Genomic DNA, 27,960 nt, shown 5'->3' on the forward strand with positions numbered 1-27,960 from the left:
GCGAAGAATATTGTTTCAGGCAACATACGTCAGTGTTGTGGTTTCAATGATCATTTTCCTGAAGATAACTGTTTCCATCATAATCCATAGTTGTATAGAATCTGTTGTATGAACTGTGATTTAGTGACACTTACGCAACTTACAGACAACACTTTAACACGATGTTAACTTGGAGATCTTTAGCAACTTGATCAAATCTTTAGCCGGGAGAAAATTATTTAGTAATTACTCAATGTAATACAATAAGATTATCATTTCCATTTACAAATTAGTTAAATACCAAACCACTGAGTAACACAGCGATTGCCACAGTACCTGCACTAAGTGCTGGGAGTGTCAATGCCAATGTTGTGTTATATAATCAATAACATTGTGTTTCAGTGAATGGTACACTGTGATAAATTTTTGAGTATGTCTTTAGGATAGGAAATGAATTACCGAATAAAAAATACAGGGTGCCATTTAAAAAAATCATATCGCTATTCATATCCTTGTAAAAAATAAAGTTACAACGAAGACAATCATGCTGATTGATGTCCCACTGACGGCTAAAGAACATTTGCTTGAAACATTTTGTAATTTGCATCTGGAGAAACATTTATTTAGTGTGGTCAAGATAATGGGGCACCTTGGTCATAACGTCAACAGCCTCGCAGTACATTTTCTCCCTTACATTTTTTTTGTCAACAATCAATCACAGTTTGAAAGCAATAACAACATTAATAAGTACAGTAACACCCTGACTAATGTTACCCCACATTTTACACAACGCCAAAGCTACACAATTTGTCTGCTGAGTGCTGCACACATCCATCCTCCCGCACTGCCCACACAGTATTCAGCTTACAACAGGTTCAGATGTATTTTGTGATGAATCATTTTATCCATATTCTAAATATTCTAAATATGTTATCCACACAAAGCAGGCCTGAGTCATTTGCAGCAAATATGAAAAGAAAATTATTATATCTGGAGGGTAAACTCAATACTATCAAAGACTTTGATTCAGAAATTAAAATTGTTGAACTGGCAAAGAAGTTTGATCTACTGGAACCAACAGTCAGAAAAATTGTAAAAGGTAGAGAAAAAAATCTCAACACTGTGAAAAATACTCAGTCTTTGAATTCAAGTATTATTCCTAAATGTTATGGTTCAGATGGAAACAATGTTAAAATTAAAGTGTGGTAATCAAGCAAGGGTGAAAAACTGTCCTGCTGACCATAAGAGCGCATTCTCTCAAAACAAGCTTTTTTTTTTAGAGACTGAAAAAAGAAGCTGGGGAGGCAGCCAAAGATGAAATGTTAAAAGCTAGTAATGATTGGGTTTGGCCATTCTGAAGCCATCATAATTAGGGTGGCACTGCAGAGACGGCAAGTGCTGATGAAGAGAATGTGTCACTCTATTCAGAGAAACTCAAGGCAATGACAGAAGAAACTGGCTACACCAGCCAACATATTCAAAGTAGATGAAACTCGACTGTTCTGGAAGAAGACGCATAAAATAACTTTTATTGCATTTGAAAAGAAAAGCTTTCCAGGGTTTTAAGACAACCACAAATCAACTGACGGTTATAGCTGATGCAAATGCAGCTGGTGATTGTAAATTGAAACTTCTCTTAGGGTATCACTCGAAAACCCAAGAGCTGAAGATGGGTTGCCCATGATTTGTAAGTCAAATGCTAAAGCTTGGGTGACAGCTCCCCTGTCGGAGGATTAGTTTGGTCTTCACTTCATAGCTAAAGTTGAACATTATTGCCAATTAAAATGAATCCCATTTAAAGTGATGCTATTAATGGACAACACACCAGGTCTTTCTCCTGTAACTCTAATTAATTTCAACCCAGATGTGAAAGCCGTATTTTTACCACCAAATACAATAAGCTTCCTACAAACTGATGGACCATACACTATTTAAAGCTTACGAAAGTGAGATGATCATATGTGCATCTACATGAAGCTATGAGACAGAACAATGAGCTCTCTGTTAAAGACTTTTGGAAGCGATTCTACGCATTAAATGCCATGGGAATTGTAGGACAATCATGGAATTAAATGTCACAAAAAACTTTAAATGGCTTCTGGAAGAGACAATGTCTTCCTCAGCCTCCCTTCTACACTGAAACACAGGGGAATCAATACTAGATGCTGATCAGTTTGATAATGTGATTGAAGAAATGGTCGATCTTGCCACACAATTAAATTTAGAGGTGGATGGTGATGACATTCAAGAAGTGTTGGATTCACACAATCAGGTGCTGACAATTGATGAGCTTATAGAAACGTGTGAGAAAGTGCACAACATTGAACAACCTTGTTCTTTAGGCCCATTTCAATCAGAAGATCAAATGACGGCTGCAAACTTGTCAAAAGACCTCAGTTCAATTGAAAAAGGTTACAAATTTCAGAAAAAACAGACTCCAACAAAACGTGAATTTCTGCTACAAAATGGGGAATAAATAATTTAGTAGCAGGCTACAAGGAAATGTTGCATGAGAAGGACGACACTTTAGATTTTATGAAACCTTCTAGAGCACAACGACTTCTGTTTACATTGCTGCAATGCATAATACTGTAATGTAATGTAATTTTTTATATTGTTGAACATTATATTAAACATTTATCTCCAAATATACACTGTCTTCTTTAGTCCCTAGTCTCAACTGAACACAATTTGTATGTATTTATATGCAAAATTGGACTTCAACATACAAATTCAACTTACACAGTTATTGCTTGGTCCCATTTATCAAGTATGTCTAAGGTATGGAGGAATGACTCACACTATCCATCACTCAGATTTAGTGTGGCACTGAAAGAAGTCAGAACACTGTTACAGAAGCAACAAAAAAAGCATGCTGAATTTAAAAGAACGCAAAATTCCATGATGGGCAAAGTTCTACAGGCGCTAAACCCAAAGAAGTTCTGGTCATACGTAAAGTACACCAGCGACAAGACGTAATCAATACCTTCACTGCAAGATAACAATGGTGATGTCACTGATGACAGAGCAACTGAAATAGAGCTACTAAAACAGTTTTCCAAAACTTACAAAAGAAGACAAAGTAGATATTACAGAAATCGAATCAAGAACAACCAGCAGCACGAGTAACTCAGAAGTACATATCCTCGGTGTAGGGAGCAGCTTACATTACTTAATGAAGTCAAGTTTTCTCATCCAGATAGTATACCAATTAGGTTTCTTTCCAAAGATGCTGATACAATAGTCCTATACTCAGCAAACATATATAACAGCTCGCCTGACGAATTATCCATACCAAAAGACTGGAAAGCTGCACAGGTCACACCAATAATCAAGAAAGGGAATTGGAGTAACCTGATGAGTTACATACCCATACCACTGACATAAATTTGCAGCAGCTTTTGGGAACATGTACTGTGTTCGAACATTATGAATTGTTTCAAAGGAATTGGTCTGTTGACACAAAATCAGTATGAATTCAAAAAATATCATTCTTGTGAAACACAACCAGCTCTTCATTCACATGAAGTAATGAGTGCTATTAAGAGGGTTTGTCAAAAAGGTTCCATATTTTTAGATTTGCATAATGCTTTCGACATAGTTCCTCACAAGCATCTTCTCATCAAATTGCAAGCCTATGGAGTACCGCCCTAAATGTGTGACTGGGTTTGTGATTTTCTGCCAGAAAAATCACAGTTCAGAGTAACTGATGGAAAATCATCAAGTAAAACAGAAGTAATATCTGGCATTCCCCAAGAAAGTGTTATGGGCCCTATGCTGTTCCTCATCTACATAAATGACATAGAAGATTATCTGAGCTGCCTTCTTAGATTGTTTGCAGATGATGTAAAGTAATCAAATGATCAAAACCAATTGCAAGATGATTTAGACAAGATATCTGTATGGTGCAAAAAGTGGCAATTGACTGTATAACTGAAAAGCGTATACTTAAAAAAAAAAAAAAAAAAAAGTGCTAGAAGCAATCCACTAAATTTTGGTCACACAATAATTCACACAAGTCTAAAGGCTGTAAAATTCAACTAAATACTTGGGGGTTACAATTAGTGGTGCTTTTATTTGAATACTTAGGGGTTATAATTATGATTAACTTAAATTGCAATGATCTCATACATGATGTTGTGAGTAAAGCGAACCAAAGACTGTGATTTATTGGCAGAACACTTAGAAAGTGCAGCAGGTCAACTAAAGAGACTGCTTAGACTACACTTGTCCACCCTCTTCTGGAGTACTGCCGTGCACTGTGGGACCCGCTTCATATAGGACTGACAGAGGACATCAAAAAAGTTCAAAGAAGGGCAGCTTATTTCATATTATTGCGAATTGGGGAGAGAGTGGCAAGGACATAATGCATGAATTGGGGTCGCAATCATTAAAACAAAGGTGTTTTTCATTACTACTAGATCTCCTCATGAAATTTCAATCACCAACTTTCTCCTCTGACTGATAAAGTATTCTGTTGGCACCTACCTACATAGAGAGACATGATAATCACAATAATATAAGAGAAATCAGAGGTTGCACAGAAAGATTTAAGTGCTCATTTTTCCCATTCATTCTTCACAAGCAGAACAGTAGAGAAACAGCTTGAAGGAGGTTTGAGGAACTTAACTGTAATTTGGAGGCTAATAAAGTAGATGTAGACATGAGATATTCAGCCAAAAAAAATCTTTGACCACGTACCCTGGATGCAAAGAATTTAATTGGTTATAAAATTCATTTCAAACACAAACTGAAATCATATCTGCTTCACACCTCCTCCTACTCCATACAAGAATTTATGAATGTGTAGTAATATGATGTTTGTGTGTGTGTGTGTGTGTGTGTAAAAGGGAAAGGGGGAGGGAGAGGGAGAGAGGGGGGGAGGGGGGGGAGGGAGGGAGAGAGGGAGAGAGAGGGAGGGGGAGAGAGAGAGAGAGAGAGAGAGAGAGAATGATCACAGATAAGATACATCGAAAAAATGGGACAAGTGTGAGTAGGACTCGTGCACTGTGGGTTCCATACAAACTCAGTTTTGCATGTAGACAGTTTATCCATTTCAGGAATAGAGGATCCTAACTATTTTAGTCTGTTATTGACATCTGATACTGGCAAGATATCAGTGACAGCGATTCCAAGACTTTCAAGAATATTTTAATTTCAAGTTTGAAGTAAGATAACAACTATTTTAGTCTATTATTGACATCTGATACTGGCAAGATATCAGTGACAGGGATTCCAAGACTTTCAAGAATATTTTAATTTCAAGTTTTAAGTAAGATAACAAATAACAAAAGAAATATTCTTTTCACAAGAAATAATTACAAATTAACAATTTTCTGATTTTTTCCTTTACTTGTGCTGTGAAACCTTTCTTCTTGTGAAATTTCTTGAGTCTACATCAGGGGAGAACCCTCTAGGTTTTAATGAGTAAGTTTGTGGGTATCAAAGTATGTGACGTAAATGGCCATAGCTTTTGACTGCATGAATTTAGAAGCTTCACATATTTTCACTGCTAAGGAACCCAAGCCCTTCATATGTGACATAAATTTCAACTTGATATGTCTATCCGTTCCTGAGAAACGGGGTTTTGAACAGTTGAACAGACAGACAGACAGAAATACAACAAAGTGACCCTAGAATGGTTCCGATTTTATTGATTGACATACGGAACCCAAAAGAGAGAGAGAGAGAGAGAGAGAGAGAGAGAGAGAGAGAGAGAGAGAGAGAGAGGGGGGGGCGGGGGGGGGGGGGAGAAAAATGAGGAGGAGGAGGAGAAAGAGGAGGAGAGGAGGAAGAAGAAGAAAGAAAATCTTAATAAATCATTTAAATGGGCAGCATGTTGCTATATTTTGCACTGAGAAAGTGATTCATAATTGTAAAATTGCCTTGTTCCATATCAATGCGAGAGTTTGCAATTTTGATGCATAGAATATGCAAATAACTAACAAACTAACTAGCTAACCAACTGACTTACTTGAATGCTAGCAAATATTTCAGCTTCTGTAGAGGGCACTGTATATGTCTGCCACATGACAGATGATTGTAGAATGTCTAATCTCATAGAGTCACCGAGCAGTGCCAGGAGAAAAGTACTCAGAGCCAGTGCCTCCTCCTTCTGGCAGAAGGGTTGAAGGGAAATGAATAGGGGAGAAGGTAAAGGACGAGCTAAGTTTAGAAAACAGGAGAGTTACGACAAATTCCCAGAACCCTTGGTCAGGAGAGACTTACTGGACTGAACCCAGCTAGTAAGTTTCTCTGATCCACGGTTCTGGGCAACTTTTTTGTAACACTTCTCATTTCCCAAATGTCATCACTCCTTTTCCTTTATCTACACTCCTGGAAATGGAAAAAAGAACACATTGACACCGGTGTGTCAGACCCACCATACTTGCTCCGGACACTGCGAGAGGGCTGTACAAGCAATGATCACACGCACGGCACAGCGGACACACCAGGAACCGCGGTGTTGGCCGTCGAATGGCGCTAGCTGCGCAGCATTTGTGCACCGCCGCCATCAGTGTCAGCCATTTTGCCGTGGCATTCGGAGCTCCATCGCAGTCTTTAACACTGGTAGCATGCCGCGACAGCGTGGACGTGAACCGTATGTGCAGTTGACGGACTTTGAGCGAGGGCGTATAGTGGGCATGCGGGAGGCCGGGTGGACGTACCGCCGAATTGCTCAACACGTGGGGCGTGAGGTGTCCACAGTACATCGATGTTGTCACCAGTGGTCGGCAGAAGGTGCACGTGCCCGTCGACCTGGGACCGGACTGCAGCGACGCACGGATGCACGCCAAGACCGTAGGATCCTACGCAGTGCCGTAGGGGACCGCACCGCCACTTCCCAGCAAATTAGGGACACTGTTGCTCCTGGGGTATCGGCGAGGACCATTCGCAACCGTCTCCATGAAGCTGGGCTACGGTCCCGCACACCGTTAGGCCGTCTTCCGCTCACGCCCCAACATCGTGCAGCCCGCCTCCAGTGGTGTCGCGACAGGCGTGAATGGAGGGACGAATGGAGACGTGTCGTCTTCAGCGATGAGAGTCGCTTCTGCCTTGGTGCCGATGATGGTCGTATGCGAGTTTGGCGCCGTGCAGGTGAGCGCCACAATCAGGACTGCATACGACCGAGGCACACAGGGCCAACACCCGGCATCATGATGTGGGGAGCGATCTCCTACAGTGGCCGTACAGCACTGGTGATCGTCGAGGGGACACTGAATAGTGCACGGTACATCCAAACCGTCATCAAACCCATCGTTCTACCATTCCTAGACTGGCAACGGAACTTGCTGTTCCAACAGGACAATGCACGTCCGCATGTATCCCGTGCCACCCAACGTGCTCTAGAAGGTGTAAGTCAACTACCCTGGCCAGCAAGATCTCCGGATCTGTCCCCCATTGAGCATGTTTGGGACTGGATGAAGCGTCGTCTCACGCGGTCTGCACGTCCAGCACGAACGCTGGTCCAACTGAGGCGCCAGGTGGAAATGGCATGGCAAGCCGTTCCACAGGACTACATCCAGCATCTCTACAATCGTCTCCATGGGAGAATAGCACCCTGCATTGCTGCGAAAGGTGGATATACACTGTACTAGTGCCGACATTGTGCATGCTCTGTTGCCTGTGTCTATGTGCCTGTGGTTCTGTCAGTGTGATCATGTGATGTATCTGACCCCAGGAATGTGTCAATAAAGTTTCCCCTTCCTGGGACAATGAATTCACGGTGTTCTTATTTCAATTTCCAGGAGTGTATCTTCCTTTCCCTTCAACCCTGATGCCAGAAGAAGGAGCCACTAGCTCTGAAAGTTTGCACATTAGTATATCTATTATACAGTTTTCTTCTACTGTCACCTGGTGAACATATTTCTTTTTATCTATCCATATTATATCATATTTTAAAATACTGAGTATTTTCACTGATATAATGTTATATAGTGCCAGTTTCATTCATTACTGTTTTTGCTATAGGTACAGCAGCTGTATATTTTGGATTAGCTGTCAGCCTTTGAATTTCATATTTCTTGTTTATCATTAAGAGATCACACAAGACCCTTTTCTGGATTGCGTCTTTCAGTACATTAACAGAAATGTCAATGAACTGAACACTCGTAGGATGTTATTCATCTCACAAGCCATCTGGGTAAATCTGACAACAGTGATGTTTTGTAATGAAGCCCTGTCACAATTTTTGAGATACACCTATTGTTAGCCATGTGTCGATTTGCTTTTCCCAATTCAAACAAGGTATTACTTTTTAAAAGCTAAGTGAAATACCTGGCCAATACTCCATAACAATGTACAGTTTGAAAAGTGAGGAATATCTAGGGACAATGAACTTTTCCCTCTTTTAGATGTAGCCTGCTAATTAAATACAGGAGGCAAAAAACATTAACAGGTTAATAAACTACATTTCACACTCACCTTAAATGAGAGATTCCTAACTATCAATCTTCCCTTTTTCTTTGGACGTTTTTCCATCTTCCTTTCTTTCTTCTCTTTTTTAAATGATTCACTATTTTCATTTTTTATTTCATCTGTAGTGTTGCTGACATCCTTTTTAGTATCTAATGATTCATGCTCCTGCTTGAAGCCTTCTGTATTGGTTATGAAATTTCCTGTTTTGGGGAAACAAAAACATAGAAATAGGTACATATTTTAATTAATCTGTATATTTACTGGATGAGATAAAAATAATGCTGGAACCAACCTGCTTCATCCTGTTCAATTTTAGGAGAATATTGCTGACTTTTCACTGTTGAATTTGACATATTTTTGGTATGGAGATCGTAACTCTTATTTTTCTTCTGTGAAAAGAAATCATCTTGCATAAGAGTGTGTTATATGCACAATACCATTATGACAATCAGGAGACCACACAAGCAGTTTTCATAATATTGTAGAGAGTCAAACTGCTGGCCAAGTGCAACAGACTTTATAGCTTTATTTCATCAATTACCAATTACATATACAATGAGAATAAGCATCAAATAACTTTATAACAATAACAGAAACTCAAGAATGGAATAACACATAAAAAAGGAAAGGCAATCACTCACCTACAGCTGACTGATATGTGGCACATAGTAACAAGTAATAAAATATAGTATTTGCATTAGCTTTCAAGTTCTTGCTCTTTCTCTAGCACATTCACACACACACAACCACACAGATCCCCAAACGCAACTGCAACACTTAACTGTTGATTATTGATAGCCACTGCCTGGACAGATGGAGGTAGGGCGGGAGTAGGGAAGAACGCATGAGGCAAGGAGTTGGTAGCTGGACAGTGTGAGGCAGGTACCCCAACAGATGACTCAGGAGCTACACAACAAGATGAGAGGAGTTCAGAGGCAGAGCATTTAAGAGGTAGAAAAAGGGAGAGGGGGGAGTGGGGGAGAAAAGAAGAAAGAGAGGGAAGGAGGAGGGGAGAGAGAGGGAGGGAGAATGCCCAGATGGGGTGGCGGAAGGCTGTACAAGGTATAATCAACGGTCAGCCTTGTGTGTGTGTGTGTGTGTGTGTGTGTGTGTGTGTGTGTGTGTGCGTGTGTGTGTATTTTTACTAGAAAAACAGCTGGAGCTTGAGCTTGAAAGCTGGTGTAAATACTGTTTTTTATTGTATTTTTCTATGCACCACATGTCAGTCAGCTACAGTTGAGAGGTTGCCTTTCCTTTATTTTTACATATTATCCCACAAAATAACTTTGAATTAGTAACACATTAAGATGATCAAAATATTTTAAATACACTGACACTGACACATACATATGTATTTAAATTGTACTTCAAATTAGGAAACACACACACACACACACACACACACACACACACACAGCTCTCTGTGTGTTGCAGTTATGTATATGAGTAACATCCATCTGTACCCCCACCTCCACAATGCACATATATCTGTGTGTTGGAGCCCTAAAAAATGGCTCTGAGCACTATGGGACTTAACTTCTGTGGTCATTAGTCCCCTAGAACTTAGAACTACTTAAACCTAACTAACCTAAGGACATCACACACATCCATGCCCGAGGCAGGATTAGAACCTGCGACCGTAGCAGTCGCGCGGTTCCGGACTGAGCACCTTAACCGCGAGACCACCGCGGCCGGCGTTGCAGCCCTATATATGAGGCGAGGAAAGGGTTGGTCAGGAGAAGCAATAATCACAAACTCCACGAAATGGGAAGGGGAAGCAGCAGATGGAGCTGGTTTGAGAACAGATGGGAAATCAAGTCTGTGTCACACATACAGAAACAAAGTAGTAAAACTTGCAGTTAGTCTGTTTGGCAATAGCCAGGCATGCTCATATATAATGTTATACAATACTTACACTTACCAGGGCACTTTCACTTACAGCGTACGCATCATCAGATACGAACTGCCTATTACAAAACTATAATAGGAATTGCTGGATGAGTCATTGGGCTAAATCTTACACCTGTCTCATCTACAGGGGAATGATTCTTGGAGTGCAAGTTTGGAAACAGGTGTGTCATAAGGGTGGACATTGTGTGGGGTGGATGTAGTATGAAATTTTACTTTAGGGGATACAGGTAGAGGTAGGATACCATTCATTTCAGGGTATAACCAGAGTATCTGTAGACCTGGCAAGGTATACAATTCAACAATTCACGACCTGGGTGGCACTGGATGATGAGAAATGTACTGGTCAGACCCTGGGTCATAGTAGCAATGGCTTTGGTAAGAAACAGTAACACTCAATTTCTAGATAATACTAACTGTGACAAGTGAGGTTATATTCAAATCACTGACCACCAAATTCAATAATACTTCCTAACATCACAGTTGAAGACACAGGGCCAAAAAACGGAGCAGTGAAAGCAGGTCCATTACATTAATATAGATAGCAACAGGCTTCAGTTTTGCAAATTTAACAGTTAGAGAGATCATAAAAATCATTAGGTAACCGAAAAACATTAATTCTTGTGGCTATTGTGGTATTTCAACCAAAGTACTGAAATCTTGTGCTACTATTGGCTTACTTTTGTAACCAGTTAATCAGTCAGGGTATCTTTACTAAAATACGCAACAATGATATCAACTTACGAAGTGGAGATAAGTTAGTGACCTGTCTCTCTCCCTATCTCCTCTCTTTTTTCTTTTCTTTCTTTTTTTTTTAAAAAACAAAAAAAAAAAAAAAGAATACAGCTTTCAACAGAATAATGAACCATTTTCCTGACACTCACCTTTTAACAACAGCTCAGTCTGGTTACTGTAAAAGATATCTACAAAGAAAGTAATATGTGACCTCACAAACTAAGTTTTGACAGCACTAAATAAGAAAAATTACCCTGGTGGCTTTTTCTGTAAACTTGCATGCCTTCAATTGTCAGATCATATTCTAGAAGCGAAATTAAAACATTATGTCATTAAATGTATCCCTTACATAGATGGAGTCATATCACAACATCAGAAAATAAGAAGGTCACTTAACACATATTACCACAGTAATAAAACTAAATTAAGAGTGGGAAACATTAAATATGGTGTTATGCAAGGTTCAGTACTTGACCCTCTCCTAATCTTGACCTAAATAAATGATTTACAAAAAAATACATAAGAACTCTTAAAAAACTGTGACATTTGTTGATACAATTACACTGTTATAGAGCACATGCCAAACACAATCAAGAGAATACTGAATAGGTTTACAACTCATTCGCAGTAATTAATATAACTTTTTAATCTTACAAAAAGTCATATTATGGAATTCTGAACAAATAAAAATGATTTTATAAGTACCAAAAGTAGAGATCAATGGGCACACAATACAAGAAAGACTGAGTGTGAATATTAAGGTGTTTTTGGTTTCAATTTCTTACCTGTAGACTAGCATTTGTGATGAACATGTGGTGTGTCACACTAAATTTTGTAGCAGTACTCAGCCAACTCCGTTGCTCACCAATAGCTCCAAAAGTGTGACTATTACTGTCACTGACTGAACTTAGGTTCATGGGGTTGTTGTTGTTGTTGTTGTGGTCTTCAGTCCTGAGACTGGTTTGATGCAGCTCTCCATGCTACCCTATCCTGTGCAAGTTTCTTCATCTCCCAGTACCTACTGCAACCTACATCCTTCTGAATCTGCTTAGTGTATTCATCTCTTGGTCTCCCTCTACGACTTTTACCCTCCACGCTGCCCTCCAATGCTAAATTTGTGATCCCTTGATGCCTCAGAACATGTCCTACCAACCGGTCCCTTCTTCTTGTCAAGTTGTGGCACAAACTCCTCTTCTCCCCAATTCTATTCAATACCTCCTCATTAGTTACGTGATCTACTCATCTAATCTTCAGCATTCTTCTGTAGCACCACATTTCGAAAGCTTCTATTCTCTTCCTGTCCAAACTATTTATCGTCCATGTTTCACTTCCATACATGGCTACACTCCATACAAATACTTTCAGAAATGACTTCCTGACACTTAAATCTATACTCGATGTTAACAAATTTCTCTTCTTCAGAAACGTTTCCCTTGCCATTGCCAGTCTACATTTTATATCTTCTCTACTTCGACCATCATCAGTTATTTTGCTCCCCAAATTGCAAAACTCCTTTACTACTTTAAGTGTCTCATTTCCTAATCTAATTCCCTCAGCATCACCCGACTTAATTTGACTACATTCCATTATCCTCGTTTTGCTTTTGTTGATGTTCATCTTATATCCTCCTTTCAAGACAATGTCCATTCCGTTCAACTGCGCTTCTAAGTCCTTTGCTGTCACTGACAGAATTACAATGTCATCAGCGAACCTCAAAGTTTTTATTTCTTCTCCATGGATTTTAATACCTACTCCAAATTTTTCTTTTGTTTCATTTACTGCTTGCTCAATATACAGATTGAATAACATCGGGGAGAGGCTACAACCCTGTCTCACTCCCTTCCCAACCACTGCTTCCCTTTCATGTCCCTCGACTCTTATATCTGCCATCTGGTTTCTGTACAAATTGTAAATAGCCTTTCGCTCCCTGTATTTTACCCCTGCCACCTTTAGAATTTGGAAGAGAGTATTCCAGTCAACATTGTCAAAAGCTTTCTCTAAGTCTACAAATGCTAGAAACGTAGGTTTGCCTTTCCTTAATCTTTCTTCTAAGATAAGTTGTAAGGTCAGTATTGCCTTACGTGTTCCAATATTTCTATTGAATCCAAACTGATCTTCCCCGAGGTTCGCTTCTACCAGTTTTTCCATTTGTCTGTACAGAATTCGTGTTAGTATTTTGCAGCTGTGACTTATTAAACTGACAGTTCGGTAATTTTCACATCTGTCAACACCTGCTTTCTTTGGTATTGGAATTATTGTGTTCTTCTTGAAGTCTGACGGTACTTCGCCTGTCTCATACATCTTCCTCACCAGATGGTAGAGTTTTGTCAGGACTGGCTCTCCCAAGGCCGTCAGTAGTTCTAATGGAATGTTGTCTACTCCCGGGCCTTGTTTCGGCTCAGGTCTTTCAGTGCTCTGTCAAACTCTTCACGCAGTATCGCATCTCCCATTTCATCTTCATCTACATTCTCTTCCATTTCTATAATATTGTCCTCAAGTATATCGCCCCTATATAAACCCTCTATATACTCCTTCCACCTTTCTGCTTTCCCTTCTTTGCTTAGAACTGTGTTTCCATCTGAGCTCTTGATATTCATACAAGTGGTTCTCTTTTCTCCAAAGGTCTCTTTAATTTTCCTGTAGGCAGTATCTATCTTACCCCTAGTGAGATAAGCCTCCACATCCTTACATTTGTCCTCTAGCCATCCCTGCTTAGCCATTTTGCACTTCCTGTCGATCTCATTTTTGAGACGTTTGTATTCCTTTTTCCCTGCTTCATTTACTGCATTTTTATATTTTCTCCTTTCATCAATTAAATTCAATATTTCTTCTGTTACCCAAGGATTTCTACTAGCCCTCGTCTTTTTACCTACTTGATCCTCTGCTGCCTTCACTACTTCATCCCTCAGAGCTACCCATTCTTCTTCTACTGTATTCCTTTCCCCCATTCCTGTCAATTGCTCCCTTATGCTCTCCCTGAAACTCTGTACAACCTCTGGTTCTTTCAGTTTATCCAGGTCCCATCTCCTTAAATTCCCACCTTTTTGCAGTTTCTTCAGTTTCAGTCTGCAGTTCATAACCAATAGATTCCTAAATCTCTGTCTTACCATTATATAATCTATCTGATACCTTTTAGTATCTCCAGGATTCTTCCAGGTATACAACCTTCTTTCATGATTCTTGAACCAAGTGTTAGCTATGATTAAGTTATGCTCTGTGCAAAATTCTACAAGGCGGCTTCCTCTTTCATTTCTTCCCCCCAATCCATATTCACCTACTATGTTTCCTTCTCTCCCTTTTCCTACTGACAAATTCCAGTCACCCATGACTATTAAATTTTCGTCTCCCTTCACTATCTGAATAATTTCTTTTATCTCATCATACATTTCTTCAATTTCTTCATCATCTGCACAGCTAGTTGGCATATAAACTTGTACTACTGTAGTAGGCGTGGGCTTCGTGTCTATCTTGGCCACAATAATGCGTTCACTATGCTGTTTGTAGTAGCTTACCCGCACGCCTATTTTTTTATTCATTATTAAACCTACTCCTGCATTACCTCTATTTGATTTTGTATTTATAACCCTGTATTCACCTGACCACAAGTCTTGTTCCTCCTGCCACTCAACTTCACTAATTCCCACTGTATCTAACTTTAACCTATCCATTTCCCTTTTTAAATTTTCTAACCTACCTGCTCGTTTAAGGGATCTGACATTCCACGTCCGATCCGTAGAACGCCAGTTTTCTTTCTCCTGATAACAACGTCCTCTTGAGTAGTCCCTGCCCGGAGTTCCGAATGGGGGACTATTTTACCTCCGGAATATTTTACCCAAGAGGACGCCATCATCATTTAACCATACAGTAAAGCTGCATGCCCTCGGAAAAAATTACGGCTGTAGTTTCCCCTTGCTTTCAGCCGTTCGCAGTACCAGCACAGGAAGGCCATTTTAGTTAGTGTTACAAGGCCAGATCAGTCAATCATCCAGACTATTGCCCCTGCAACTACTGAAAAGGCTGCTGCCTCTCTTCAGGAACCATACGTTTGTCTGGCCTCTCAACAGATACCCCTCCGTTGTGGTTGCACCTACGGTACGGCCATCTGTATCGCTGAGGCACGCAAGCCTCTCCACCAACGGCAAGGTCCATGGTTCATGGGGGGGGGAGGGGTTCATGGGGAAGAAGTCAAAACATGAGGCAAGGAGATGAATGCAATAAAAGTGTCTATACATACTAAACTTCTTTTGCACAACATCTTAATAGACTTATAATTTCCGAGGGGCTTGGTTTGGCTGACCTAAATACCACTCATGCATGTCTTTCAAACCACTCAGTAAGTCTTGGAAGTGGCTGACAGCAATGATGTTCCATATCTGTGGACCCATGTACACACCTTCTTTTACTTTTGCATAACTCAACTTGAGAAACTTGTTACACTGGTTCTGAAATGCATGCAAGTGTTTTTCCATCACACTTACGAAATTCTTCTTGAACCCCAGTTTATATAATTGGTGGCATGAAATCATTGTCATGCTCAACCAATGGTAGGTCATGCAATACAGTTTTACATTCTGACATGTATTTTATCTCTATGAACTTCATAATGTCCACCTTATAGAAGTGGTGGCATGAAATATGGTTTTACATCCTGGCTGCATTTTACCTCTGACTGGCCAATTCTTATTGATGCAGTGGTGTTTCTCTACCTCTGCTGTCCCTCTAAGACATGTAACCTGCCTTCATTCCCATGAGAATATCTATCACTGCAGATATACCATTTGTGCTTGCTGCAGGATATATTTTCATGAGTAACAGGTTATAATATGTCTCTCACATGTGGACAGAATTTACAACTGGTACTGATGCATATCTTTTTTCATTGTGTAATAATACTGCCTTCAAACCTATCTTATATGAACTGATGAAGCGTCACCACTCTTCAGTGCTGCGTAGCACACTGAGGCTGCATACGTACTTTGTGTTCATACTGAAAGTGAGAAACTGTACTTGACACAAGCAAGTTCAACATCATTTATCAGATAAGTAAGTTCAACAGATTGGTAGTCAGAGTTTGAGTCCTTGGAAAGTGATGAAAGAGAAATGTCTTTTTGCACTACTTCATCACCTATGTCATCTGCAGTTGCAGTATGTAATCGAAAAGTAATGAGATCATTTGGAATTGGGTAAAAACTTAGGGAAGGCCTGTATAATTTACAAATCAACAACTTTTGCAGGAGAATCCAGTGATGTTTGGCAAAGACAATTAAATTCAAAACTTTAGTTTCATAACTCACATAGTGGCATAGGAATTCCAAATGCTGCATAGCTACGGTTTGCCATCTTTATCCAACCGTGTAACAAGTGGACACAGTTACCCCAGCACGCAATGTGAGCCCACATGACAGTAACTGAACATGAAAGTGTGTAGATGTATGTATAAACTGCACGCAAAGAATGGTTTCATTGGATATGGTGCCAAGGGAATTTACAGCCTTGTACAAAAAATAATCAGAAACTGAAAAATTTCCTACAAACTGCATCCAATGAGAAATAAAATATTTTCAAAACCTGACACATTAAAGCGAAATGGTATTACAGGTTTGAAATCAGCTAGGAAAACTGTACAATAAAAAGTAAATATCATGTCAGGTGCCAACAGTTTTTTTTACGTGTGTAGTAAGAGTGAAATTAGGATGTGCTGCAAAATGCACAACTATAACAATAGACTTGAAAATAATTTCCATACAGATGATGCATTCCAATCTACGATTAAGAATAGAGTTTTATACACTGGTTCAAATCTCTTCAACAGGTTATCAATAAACATCAAGTAGGAAATTGAAACACCACAAAAATTCAAATCACTAAAATCTGTTCCCCAGTGATGGTATTTCCAGATGCATTTGAGAGAATCATCTCCGGATGTAGTGTTCAGAAATCACAGGCTGAATCATCAGTGACTACAGGAGATTGAATAAGGCCTATAGGCATGCTCATATAGCCTAATGGTTAAGATGGGGTCCAGCCTCGATCTGGCACAAGTTTTCAACTGTCATAACATATTCATTCATTACTACATGTATGTAAAACTTCTGCGCATGGTAAAACTGCAAACAGTAACCAAATACCGTATCACTGGAATTTTCTAATAGTTTTGTTCAAACCTACTACTACTGCAAAATATCAGAAAAAAATTAGCCATCAAATGCTTGCCAGGTCTCAACATTTACTTTTCATCATTTGCACATATCCTCTTTTTTGTGCACTTAAAGAATATACAAGCTTATTTCATAAAATTCCATTATTGTACTAAATTAAAACAGTTGAAAAAATTTCTGCAATTTGCCCTCAAAGATAATGTGTTGTCCAAAGTCTCACACGTTTGCAACCAGGATCCACAGCCTCCTAGATGTGAGTAGTCCACCAGATAAATTACGCAGTGCACTACAATGCTGAAACATAGCAAAATGTTGACCAGCACATCCAGATTAATTCTATGCACTGCAACACAGCAAAAACAATCAGAATTAGGTTCAGCCCAGTTTTGACCTGGAAAACTGTTACAATTGGCACTACTCTAATAGCAATGATAATTACCATGTGGCAATCTAACTGCATTCAGGAGGATTCTGAGATTAGACCACTGGACTGTTAGACATGCACCAATAACAGTCAATACACTGCCTCGAACCTGCATATTGTAATTTCTGCACAAATCCACAAAGGCAAAAATAAAGTAGCAGCTCACTGCTATGTAAGTCACAGTCACACCAAAAATGAAGCATTTCAAATTGGGATGGGAACAAATGTCATTAATTACCATTGATTATCAAATATCACCTCCAGCTAGCTAATGATCGCACTATTTGATACAAACTACCAAATGGAAAAGTCGGAATAAATTACAACTTAGAAGATTTATTACGAAAACAAGGTGAAACATAACTTGGCATAATCATTAATGTCCAGGTCCATAGCCAAAGTTCATCTCCCATAAGCACTATCACAGTAACAGCGTTGTGACAGAGAGGAAACCTACTCCATATCCCAGGAGGCCAACTAGATGACTCCCCTTCTGGGCCACGACGACACGACTTAATCATGTGGAAATGCATCCTGATTGGCTCCGTTGACTCCAGCAGTATGACTGCTGCATCTCTTGTGGCACCCCCACTGTGAGCAGTTTGAAGTATGCCACCACTGGAACATTGGCACATGGTGCTCGAGAAGGCAGTGGCCACGTCTCTTGTGCAGCGACCACGCAGTACGAATGCACAGCACAATACGTCCAATCAAAAGCTCACACACTAGATCGCATCTCTTGTGGCACCCCCACTGTGAGCACTTTGAAGTATGTCGCCACTGGAACATTGGCACATGGTGTTCGAGAAGAGGGTGCCATGTCTTATGTGTGGCAACCACGCAGTATGAATGCACAGCACAACACATCCAATCAAAAGCTCACACACTAGATCGCAACACTCACCTGTAAAATTGGAAATGCCTAATCAGAATTCCATGTCTGCTCACAGGAATGAAATTGCAAATTTTCGTAACATTTCCACATTGCAATAATAGCTTTATCAGCCACTGCCAATAAGAAATAAGCAACACTTTTACACCTGCATGAACTCTGCCCTACAGGGGCTACTCTTGCCTCCCACACCCAGCAAGAGTTTCTGACAAGCTCCCAGATTTTGTAAACTTCAAGCCACACCCAAATTGTTTAAACATTCAAGGCTTTCACCGAATCTATCCCCATTTCCTATCAACAGCATTCCTCTGAAAAGTGCTGCCTCCTGCCATGACTTCTCACATTCCCAACTGTGGTAAATGATGTTAGAAAATACTCAATGTCATTAGAAAGTCTGTAATCCTCAAGTGAACCTAGAAGATGTGACCACAATGCCCAGCATGTATTGTGTATCTCACCTACTGCATACTTCATAAGGGAAAAACCAACCTTTCAACTCTAGACTGACAGACAAAGCCAACTGCCACCTGGTGTCGGATACTGGGTCTTGGGTTGCTAACAGCCAAAAGGACATTCCTATAGTGCAGCAGACCATCAAGTCAGACACAAATTGAATGAAATCCTTACTCCCACTCATATCTGATTTGGACTGTTCCTCTGACCCCTTACTTTGTGAACACAGAAATACTACACTGTGTAGCAGACCAGAATTCAAACACTTGGGCAGTGTTCTTCCCAATTAAATCATAAATATCTAGAAGGTATCACGATTCAAAAAGCTGATTAATTTCAAATCCAACAAACCTTTATTTTTTTCTTGAGTTGGTGATTCTGTGCCTCAGCAAGGTCTGCTTCAGGTGGAACATCGGACTCACTAGCTTCACTTATGTCAAGTGCATTGTCAGGGCTTTGCTTATGAATTTCTGTGGTTGCAAAATCATTAGGTGCTCTTTTCAAAATATATTCAGCTTTTGGTACAGCCCAGTCTACAGTTATTTTCCTACCTAAAATAAAAAGAAAAGAAAAGCCACCTATGTAATTACAACTACTTGGAACTGTATTAAATAATAAACGGTTAACTTTAAGATAAATGTTCCTGCAACAGTGATAGCACCATTCACAAACATCAGAAACAGCAGTGTACAAGCCATTTAGCAAGCAATTTTTTTGTTCTCACTGTAATTCAATAGTGATTAGATATTACAATTCGAATTAGAGGTGGGCATTCTGTACCCAAAATTTAATCTACAATTTTTAACCATGCCTAATCTGAAATATTCACCACTGCCAATAAATTAATTAAAAATGCTAACAGATACTATCAGTGTCACAGTGAAATGTGTTGAGTGAAACAGTGTTTTATGACTGCAGAAAATAAACCAATTTCCAAAAACAAAAGAAAAAAAATAACTGAATGACAGCACAACATGAGATGGTTCTTAGCAAAAAAATTAAAAACAGTGTGAGGCAGTACAAAGAAAATTGGCTAACTGGAAAAATGGGCTATCAGCATACGTCTAGGAGGGGGCAAAAAAAGTTACTGGAGAAGAAACCCAGAGTAAGAAGTTAGACGAATGGCATGAAGAACATGATACACACCTGCAAAATAGTTTCAAAATGATATTTGCCAACTGAAAGGAGGGCACTGTCTGTGAAATATAAGAACTGATGAAAAGAATGGCTGAACTCAAAGTTAAGCATGGTAATGTGATAGAAAACACAGAGTGCAAGAATCAGCAGCATCGAATTTAAAAATGGTACATGATGAAGTTGATCTTGATCTCAAAGCTGTACAAAACAGGATCTGCACAATCAAACTTAAAGTGAAGGAGATTAAATATGAGGGCACGTATAATGACAATGTAACAGCTGCGAGTTTGCTATCAAATGTTGCATGGTTACAAAATAAGTGCTAGTGAGATAACTGTTTTCCCACTTGCAAGAAGACATGTTTACAATAATTATGTTTTGATATACAAATTGAGTCAAAAAGGGCTTTACAACTTTGGAATTAAATAGAAATTTATTCAGATAACTTACACCAACAGTAGATGTGTCACTTTGTACCAAACAACCTCAGGTTTCACAAATAAGTGTGAAGTGTCATTTTGATTTGATATGACTACCATTTGTGATGCGGCAAACACCCCAATAGTAATTAATTTCTTCCCACATTCATTGCACAAGTTACACCCGATTTTCTGGAAAGGTAGTATAGACGCGATTTTTCAGGTTGGTGGTGGTTGTTGGGATGTTGAAGGGGGACTAAACAGCGAAGGTCATCAGTCCCGCATTCCAAAAACAGTCGAGACAAAGTCGCAGAGCAGATAAAACCCCAAGGGGAAGGAGACTCCCCCCCCCCCAGGCACTAAAGAACACAAATTAGGCAACGAACACTACAGAAAAGAAGAGTACAGACAAACACCAGACAGAAAGAAACAGAAGAAAAGAAGATGGCTGGAGACTGGTTGACTGACCACAAGAACAAAAAAACGGAAAGAGTCAACCATCTGACGACACACCAAAACAGCAACAAATATGGAGAGACGAGAGGACAAAAGACACAGAAAGGGAAAGGTGCAGGACCCCCCTAAATGGATCCATAAAAAGGACTAGCACGGATAAAATGTAAAACATCGTCAGCCATGGAGGCATCGTCGCATAAAATCAAAGGCAAGGCGCCCAGGAGAGTAAAAGTCTGCCGGAGGGTGCGCAGTCGGGGACACTCCAAGAAAATGTGGGCGACTGTCAGCCGGGACCCACACCGACACGGGGGGATCCTCCTGACGCAGAAGATGGCCGTGCGTCAGGTATGTATGGCCGATGCGGAGCCAACACAGGATGACAGAGTCCCTGCGAGAAGACCGCAGGGAGGAGCGCCACACATCGGTCGTCTCCTTGAAAGCCCGCAGTTTATTAGGCGCTGTCATGCCTCGCCACTCAGCAGACCACATCCCAAGCACCTTACGGCGCAACACCAGCTGCTGATCGCGAGCCGTGAGGCCGATCTCCAAAGCTGGGGCGTCGATCGCCCCTTTGGCCAGCCTGTCAACACGTTCGTTCCACGGGATGCCAACATGACCTGGCGTCCAAACCAAGACCACCGAACGAGCAGAACGGGCAATGGCGGAAACAGACTCCTGAATAGAGGACACCAGAGGAGAAGAGGGATAGCAGCGGTCGATGGCCTGAAGGCTGCTCAGGGAGTCACTGCAGATGACGATGGACCTACCTGAGCAGAAACGCATATGCTCAAGAGCGCGCAATATGGCCACCAGCTCTGCAGTAAAAATACTGCAGCCAGCCGGCAAGGAGCGCTGCTCAACATGGGCAGCGTGAGCAAAAGTGTAGGCAGTGCGACCATCAACCAGGGAACCATCAGTGTAGACAGTCTCACAGTCCGAGAATGAGGCGAGGAGCGCAAGAAAACGGCGACGGAGGGCCACAGGCGGAACCGAGTCCTTGGGTCCCTGTGCCAAGTCCAGACGGACGGACGGCCGGGACAAACACCACGGAGGCGTAGGTGCACGGACCCGGAAGGGAGGCAGAAGAGGGAATGACCCCAGTTCCGACAGCAGAGACTGGACGCGGACAGCGACGGAAAGCCCAGACCTAGGTCGCCGTTCGGGCAGATGGAGGACCATGGCAGGGAAAAGCAGGCGACGATTGGGATGGCCTTTTTCAGGTTGGTTAAATTGTTTGGTAGGGGAGCAACATACACATGGTCTTTAATGAAACCCCAAAGAAACAAATCTAGTGGTGTCCAGTTTGGGCAGCGATGTGACCATGTGACCTAAAACTTCCATGAGGAATCTAGCTGGTAGTAAACAATCCTGTCTCAGTCATTTTCATCAACCTGGGGAATTAAAAAGTTCTCAAGCATATCCAGATAAACACTACCAGTGACAGTTTTCTCCATGAAGAAGAAAGAGCAATACACTTTCAATTTGGAGGTTATTTAGCATATTCGGTGCAAAATTGGCACCAAACAGTTGTTGCAGAGTTTGTTTCATGAAACCAAAACACACAGCGAGCACACTCCACACCAGTGAAAGTAGCCATTTTTAACAGTGCATTACACTGGCACTCTTAGTGGCAAAATGGGGTACTCATGTACTACATGAATCAAACTTGAGGTTGTTCGCTAAAAAACAGCGCATCTACTGATTCTGTAAGTTATCTCAATAAATTTTTATATCAGTCCAAAGTTGTAAAGTCCTTTTTAACTCATCCTGTATTTGTGCAAATGTGGTTTTCTTTGTTTTATTTTGAGTTGATAAAAACAAGACAATGTAGTATCATCTTTTTCATTTGAGGAAGGCCTTTGCAGTGCTTTAACAACCACTTCATCATGATTGTGCATGGCCCTTACTGTAAAAATGATAATAAATAATTATTCATTATAAACCAACTCTGTAATATGAATCAAAGGAAGTGTCAGTAGTTCTCTGACCATCAAAAGATACAGGTTGTTTACTGTACTGATCAAGTCACAAAGGACTGACATCAGTTGTTAGTGGGCACTCTTTAAATAAATGGAGAACGTTGAAAATTTTTGCTAGGCCAGGATTTGAATCTGGGTCTGCTGTTTACAAGGCAGTTGTGCTGACCACAGTGCCATCTAGACACAGTGGTCACCGCTGCTGCGCGGACTACCCTTGCACGCCTCCCGTCAGACCCAGGTTTTCAACTTATCCATACACTACTAACGTAGCACCCTTTGCCCACTGTCCTCATTACTCGCAGCATTTCACTGATTTCCATAAGAGTTCGAGCATGGTGCACATCTGCACTGAAGTGATCAATTGGTCATCCTAACCTTAATTATATATGTTCTTTCAGACACGACCGAAAGAACAGACACTCTTTGATCCCACAGCCACTACGAATGTGTCAAGACACAAAGAAAGTATAGGTGTGGATAAGTTGAGGATTCGGGCCTGACGCAAGGCGTACTAGTGTAGTCCATGTAGTTGTAAAGATCACTGTGTCCAGGTGGTGCAGTGTTCGACATGTATCTCGCTAGTAAGCCAGAGACCCGGGTTCGAATCCCTGTCCAGCATAAATTTTCAACTTTCCCTATTGATTTAATCAATTCCAACAAGCAACTAATGTCAGTCATTTCTTTGTGTATTGATTCATAGTGACTACAGTATCAAAATGTGTCTGTTCTTTCAGGCATGCCCAAAAGAACAAAGAACACATACATAATTAAGGTGAGGATGACCAATAGATCACTTCAGTGCAGATGCACACCACACTTGAACTCTTATGGGAAATGGCATGATTAATGAGGATAATGGGCAAGGGGCATTACATCAGTAGTGTTTGGATCAGTTGAGAATTTGGACCTGACAGAAGGCACATTAGGGTAGTCCAAGTAGCTGCAATGACCACTGTGTCCAGATGGTGCCATGGTTAGTGCATCTGCCTAGTAAGCAGGAGAGTCAGCTTCGACTCCCAGTCCAGCATAAATTTTCAACTTTCCCCAGTGATTTAATCAATGCCTATTGACAGCTAATGTCAGTCATTTCTTTGTGTCTTGATTCATAATGGCTGTGGGGTCCAAATGTGTGTGTCCTTTTGCAAGTGTCCATCTGAAATTGACAGATTCGAATTTTTATATTACTTGTTTATTAATCTTTATTCATCCAAGGATCATCTCACAATGATATAGGATTTGTAAAATTTATAAAATGCATATTGATAAGGCAAAACATAAGCCCCCCATACACATAACAAGTTTTATGAGGATACAACAGGTACTGTAGTTTATGAGGATAGGACAGGTGGCCAGCTGTGGCCTTGATTTAGAAGCCATCCTTGGCTTTGCCTTAATGAACCAGGACAATCACAGAAAACCCAAATTCATCCTGAAATTTTGTCCAAGACTTTCAGCACTTCCTTACTACTGTCCAACATCAAAAACTTCCTATTGACAACAACATGTTACACAAACAACCTTATTGTGCTGCTGATCCTACCTGATGAAATACTTATGCATACTGAGAACATTTAGCAGTATTATTGCACTTCATTGGGGCAGACCCAACATTATGTTTGTTTCTGTGGGACATTTGCCATCCAATAAAGCAAGATGGGTTCTATTAACTAATTTTCATTGAGCCAATCCATATTTGCAAAGATACTTCATATTCTCATACCTTGATTAGTAGTAGACAATGTTAGACAGCGTTAAATGCCTTTTAGAAATCTAGGAAGACACAATCTACCTGTTCATCTCCATCTATTGTTTGCAGGATGTTGTGTATGAATAAAGCAAGCTGTGTATTTTCCTGAATCGTATTGATCCTTTGAAAGAAACTCATTTTACTCCATGAACAACATACCATTTGAGATTAAAATACGCTCTAGGCCCCTGCAACAGATGGGTTTAGTGATACAGGTTTGAAATACTATGCATCCGATATTTCACCCTTTTTGCAACCAGGAGTGGCATGCACTTTTTTCAGTCATGCGGGACTATTTGCTCTGCAAATTCTGGATAAAGATAGATACAAAAGGAGTTAAGTCTGTGTATTCAATGTAAAATGTAACTGGAATTCTATGGAGCTTGGTGCCTCATTCGATTTAAGCAGTTAACTGTTTTGCAATACTGATAGTTTTTATATCGATATCACTGACTCATATGTGATGTTGTAATACACCGGTGCAGCAGTATATTCATGCTTGAATACCTTTTTAAATGTGTAATTTAAAATTTCTACTTTCTACTGTCTTCAGTTTCAAAACCAGATGGATCCATAAAAGATAGAATGGCAGGTTTGCATCTCATCACTGACTTTACGTATAACCACAATTTCCAAAGATTTTCTGACAGATCTTTCACCAACATATGACTGTGAAAATTACTGTAGACTTCACACATAGCCCTTATTACAAATGCATATGTTTTCATTGACTTTACTCTGCCAGTTTCCTTGCAGTCTCTTTTGTGGCAAGAGTGCAGTAGTAGTTTCTGTCTTCATAAAATTATCTGAATTGAACCACTAACACAGGGAATGGCTTTGAGCCAAAGACATCACAATTCAAAAAAATCATTTTAGATCATTTACTATCATACGAGAGCTGCACCCAGCGGTTTTTATCACTGCTACCATGAATTTGGAGCAATGGACAGAAAATACACACAGGGTGATTGCACCTTATTGGCCACGGAAGTAACTGACCGATTTGAAACCTATGAGGATTTCTTGCACATCTTCTTGGTAAAATATTGGTCAGAAAGATATAGGAAAAGGTATGGAAAGTAGTTTTAAATCTGGAAGCTTATAAATGCATATGAGGCACTTTACATTGAAAAATACTTAAATAGAGTAAAGCACCAGAACCATGATTTATTACAGCAGTATAATGCAAATTTTAAAAAACATGTAATACCTAAAAAATCAAAGAGAATTCGATTACCATTCAGACAGAAATTCAGATGATATTTCTGGCAGTAACCAACAGATTTGGTGAAAAAAAGATAAAAGCATACATACTGGACATAAATCACGTATGTTAGCTCACAAAACTGGATACAAACAAAGAAGTTACGTGCCATCTACATCTGCATAGATACTCCACAAGCCATCATATGGCACCTACAAATGCAGAGGCAGAAAAATGTCTGTTTACGTGCTTCTCTATGAGCTCTTATTTCTCTTACCTTGTCTTCAAGGTCCTTATGCTAGATGTATGTTGGTGGCATTAGGACTTTTCTGTATTCTGTTGCAAGTGTCCCTTCTGTAATCTTTCTCAATACTGTTTCACGAAAAGAACATCGGCTTCCCTCCACAGATTCCCATTTAAATTACCGCACTCAGATGTTGGTCAAACCCACTGGTAACACATCTAGCAGCACACGTCTGAACTGTTTCGAGGTCTTTCTTCGAGCTGGTAAGTATTCCAAACTCTCCAGCAGTAGTCAAGAATTGGTTGCATTAGTGTTCTACAAGAAGTCTCTTTTGTAGGTGAGCTACACTTTCCTAAACTTGTCCCAATAAACCGAAGTCGACCATTCAACTTTCCCACTACTGTCCTTATGTGTTCGTTCATGAGATCTCTATTGCAGACAGAGGTGAGAATTGAAGCTTGTGACTGCCAAACAGGAGAATACGATATATTTTGACTGGTGGAGAGAGATAGCTACCAAATGGAATGCAGATGTCATAATGTTCCTAGTGACAAAACAATAAGAGCAGGAGATGCCAGACAGCAAGTTGTATGAATGATAAAAAAAAAACCAGTCACACCCAAGAAGAGGCCCATGCATCTGGTGAGCACAGTCACTAAGGCTGTTGAGTGAAACATAAACTTCGGAAGTTGTCCACTAAAGAATCTAAAAGAAGCTCTAAGTCAGAAACCATAGGTATAAGGCAGTAAGCTGTCCCAATTGCAAATGGAGGTGCCACACTTTTTGTGACAATGGATACAGTCACTGGCTTAAGTGTAATACACCCTTGACCAAAGTATTGCGCATCCTACAAATTTTGCAATTGTGCATTATCTGTAACAGTAAAAAATAAACCCTTACGTTTAAAAAGTAGTTTGTCAGCAGAAACAATGATCCACCTCTAAGCCGCCAATAAAATATCTTGTGTCACATAATTCATCATTTGAAAGTTTTTGTGTGTACTAATCAGTTCGTTACATCCACTTGTTGCGGACACATATCACTAATCTAGTGCTCTTTTCCTGTTTAAAACTGTAACATTGGTGATACTGCGGCACTGTGCCTACAAGAAACGAACTTAATTTAGAAAAGCGACCACAGATAAAGCTTTTGCATGAGCAAGGGAAATCACAGGTGGAGATTTCAAAAACTGTGAAATTTTCACACTGATCTATACAATATGCTACTGAGAGATTCACCGTCTGCATGTTAACAGGCCTAGAACCAGGCACAAGAGGATTACAACACACCGTGAGGACCAAAGCCAAAAGCTTAGTTGTTTAGCAGTCTTTTTGTTGTGCCTGTCTGCAACTCAGCATCTTCACTATATCATGAGTAGCAAACTACCCTTTTCAAAAATTAATCTTGAAGACAATGGGGACAATCTGGTGTGATGAAGTGTGGAAACAAATTGAATGGATATTGATATTTTCCTGGAATAAGACACATGTTATAGAATGTGATAAAAACATTCGTTATATGTGAAGAAACAATCCTACTAAGTCACTGCATGACGTCTTATTCCACGAACAACTGTAGCAGTCAGTATTCATGGATGCCTACCAACAGATCAGGGAGGCATAAATTATATGTTATTGCTGTACATTGTCACTTCAAAGTACTCAAAGCAAATTCCTTAATAGGTAAAGTGAGATGTCTATTATCGAGCATATTCATAAAGATTATCTGATGAAGATTGACAAGCCTGGAAACCTACTGTCACACAATACACATCAGTTCAGAGGCGACAAATGGAAAAGATTTCTCA

General features: G+C 40.2%; 1 protein-coding gene across 1 annotated transcript in view; it reads right to left on the reverse strand.

Moving 5' to 3' along the window:
* The window catches only part of LOC124805130 (RNA-binding protein 28), a 127,020-nt gene that overhangs the window by 58,163 nt on the left and 40,897 nt on the right, over nucleotides 1-27,960 (reverse strand). The window contains exons 4-6 of the mRNA XM_047265587.1: nucleotides 19,319-19,518; nucleotides 8,690-8,786; nucleotides 8,404-8,597 (exon numbers count right to left, since the gene is read on the reverse strand). Coding sequence (XP_047121543.1) covers nucleotides 8,404-8,597; nucleotides 8,690-8,786; nucleotides 19,319-19,518 — 491 coding nt within the window. The remainder of the gene's footprint in view (nucleotides 1-8,403; nucleotides 8,598-8,689; nucleotides 8,787-19,318; nucleotides 19,519-27,960) is intronic.

This window comes from Schistocerca piceifrons, chromosome 7 (assembly GCF_021461385.2).
Source record: "Schistocerca piceifrons isolate TAMUIC-IGC-003096 chromosome 7, iqSchPice1.1, whole genome shotgun sequence".
Taxonomy (NCBI): domain Eukaryota; kingdom Metazoa; phylum Arthropoda; class Insecta; order Orthoptera; family Acrididae; genus Schistocerca; species Schistocerca piceifrons.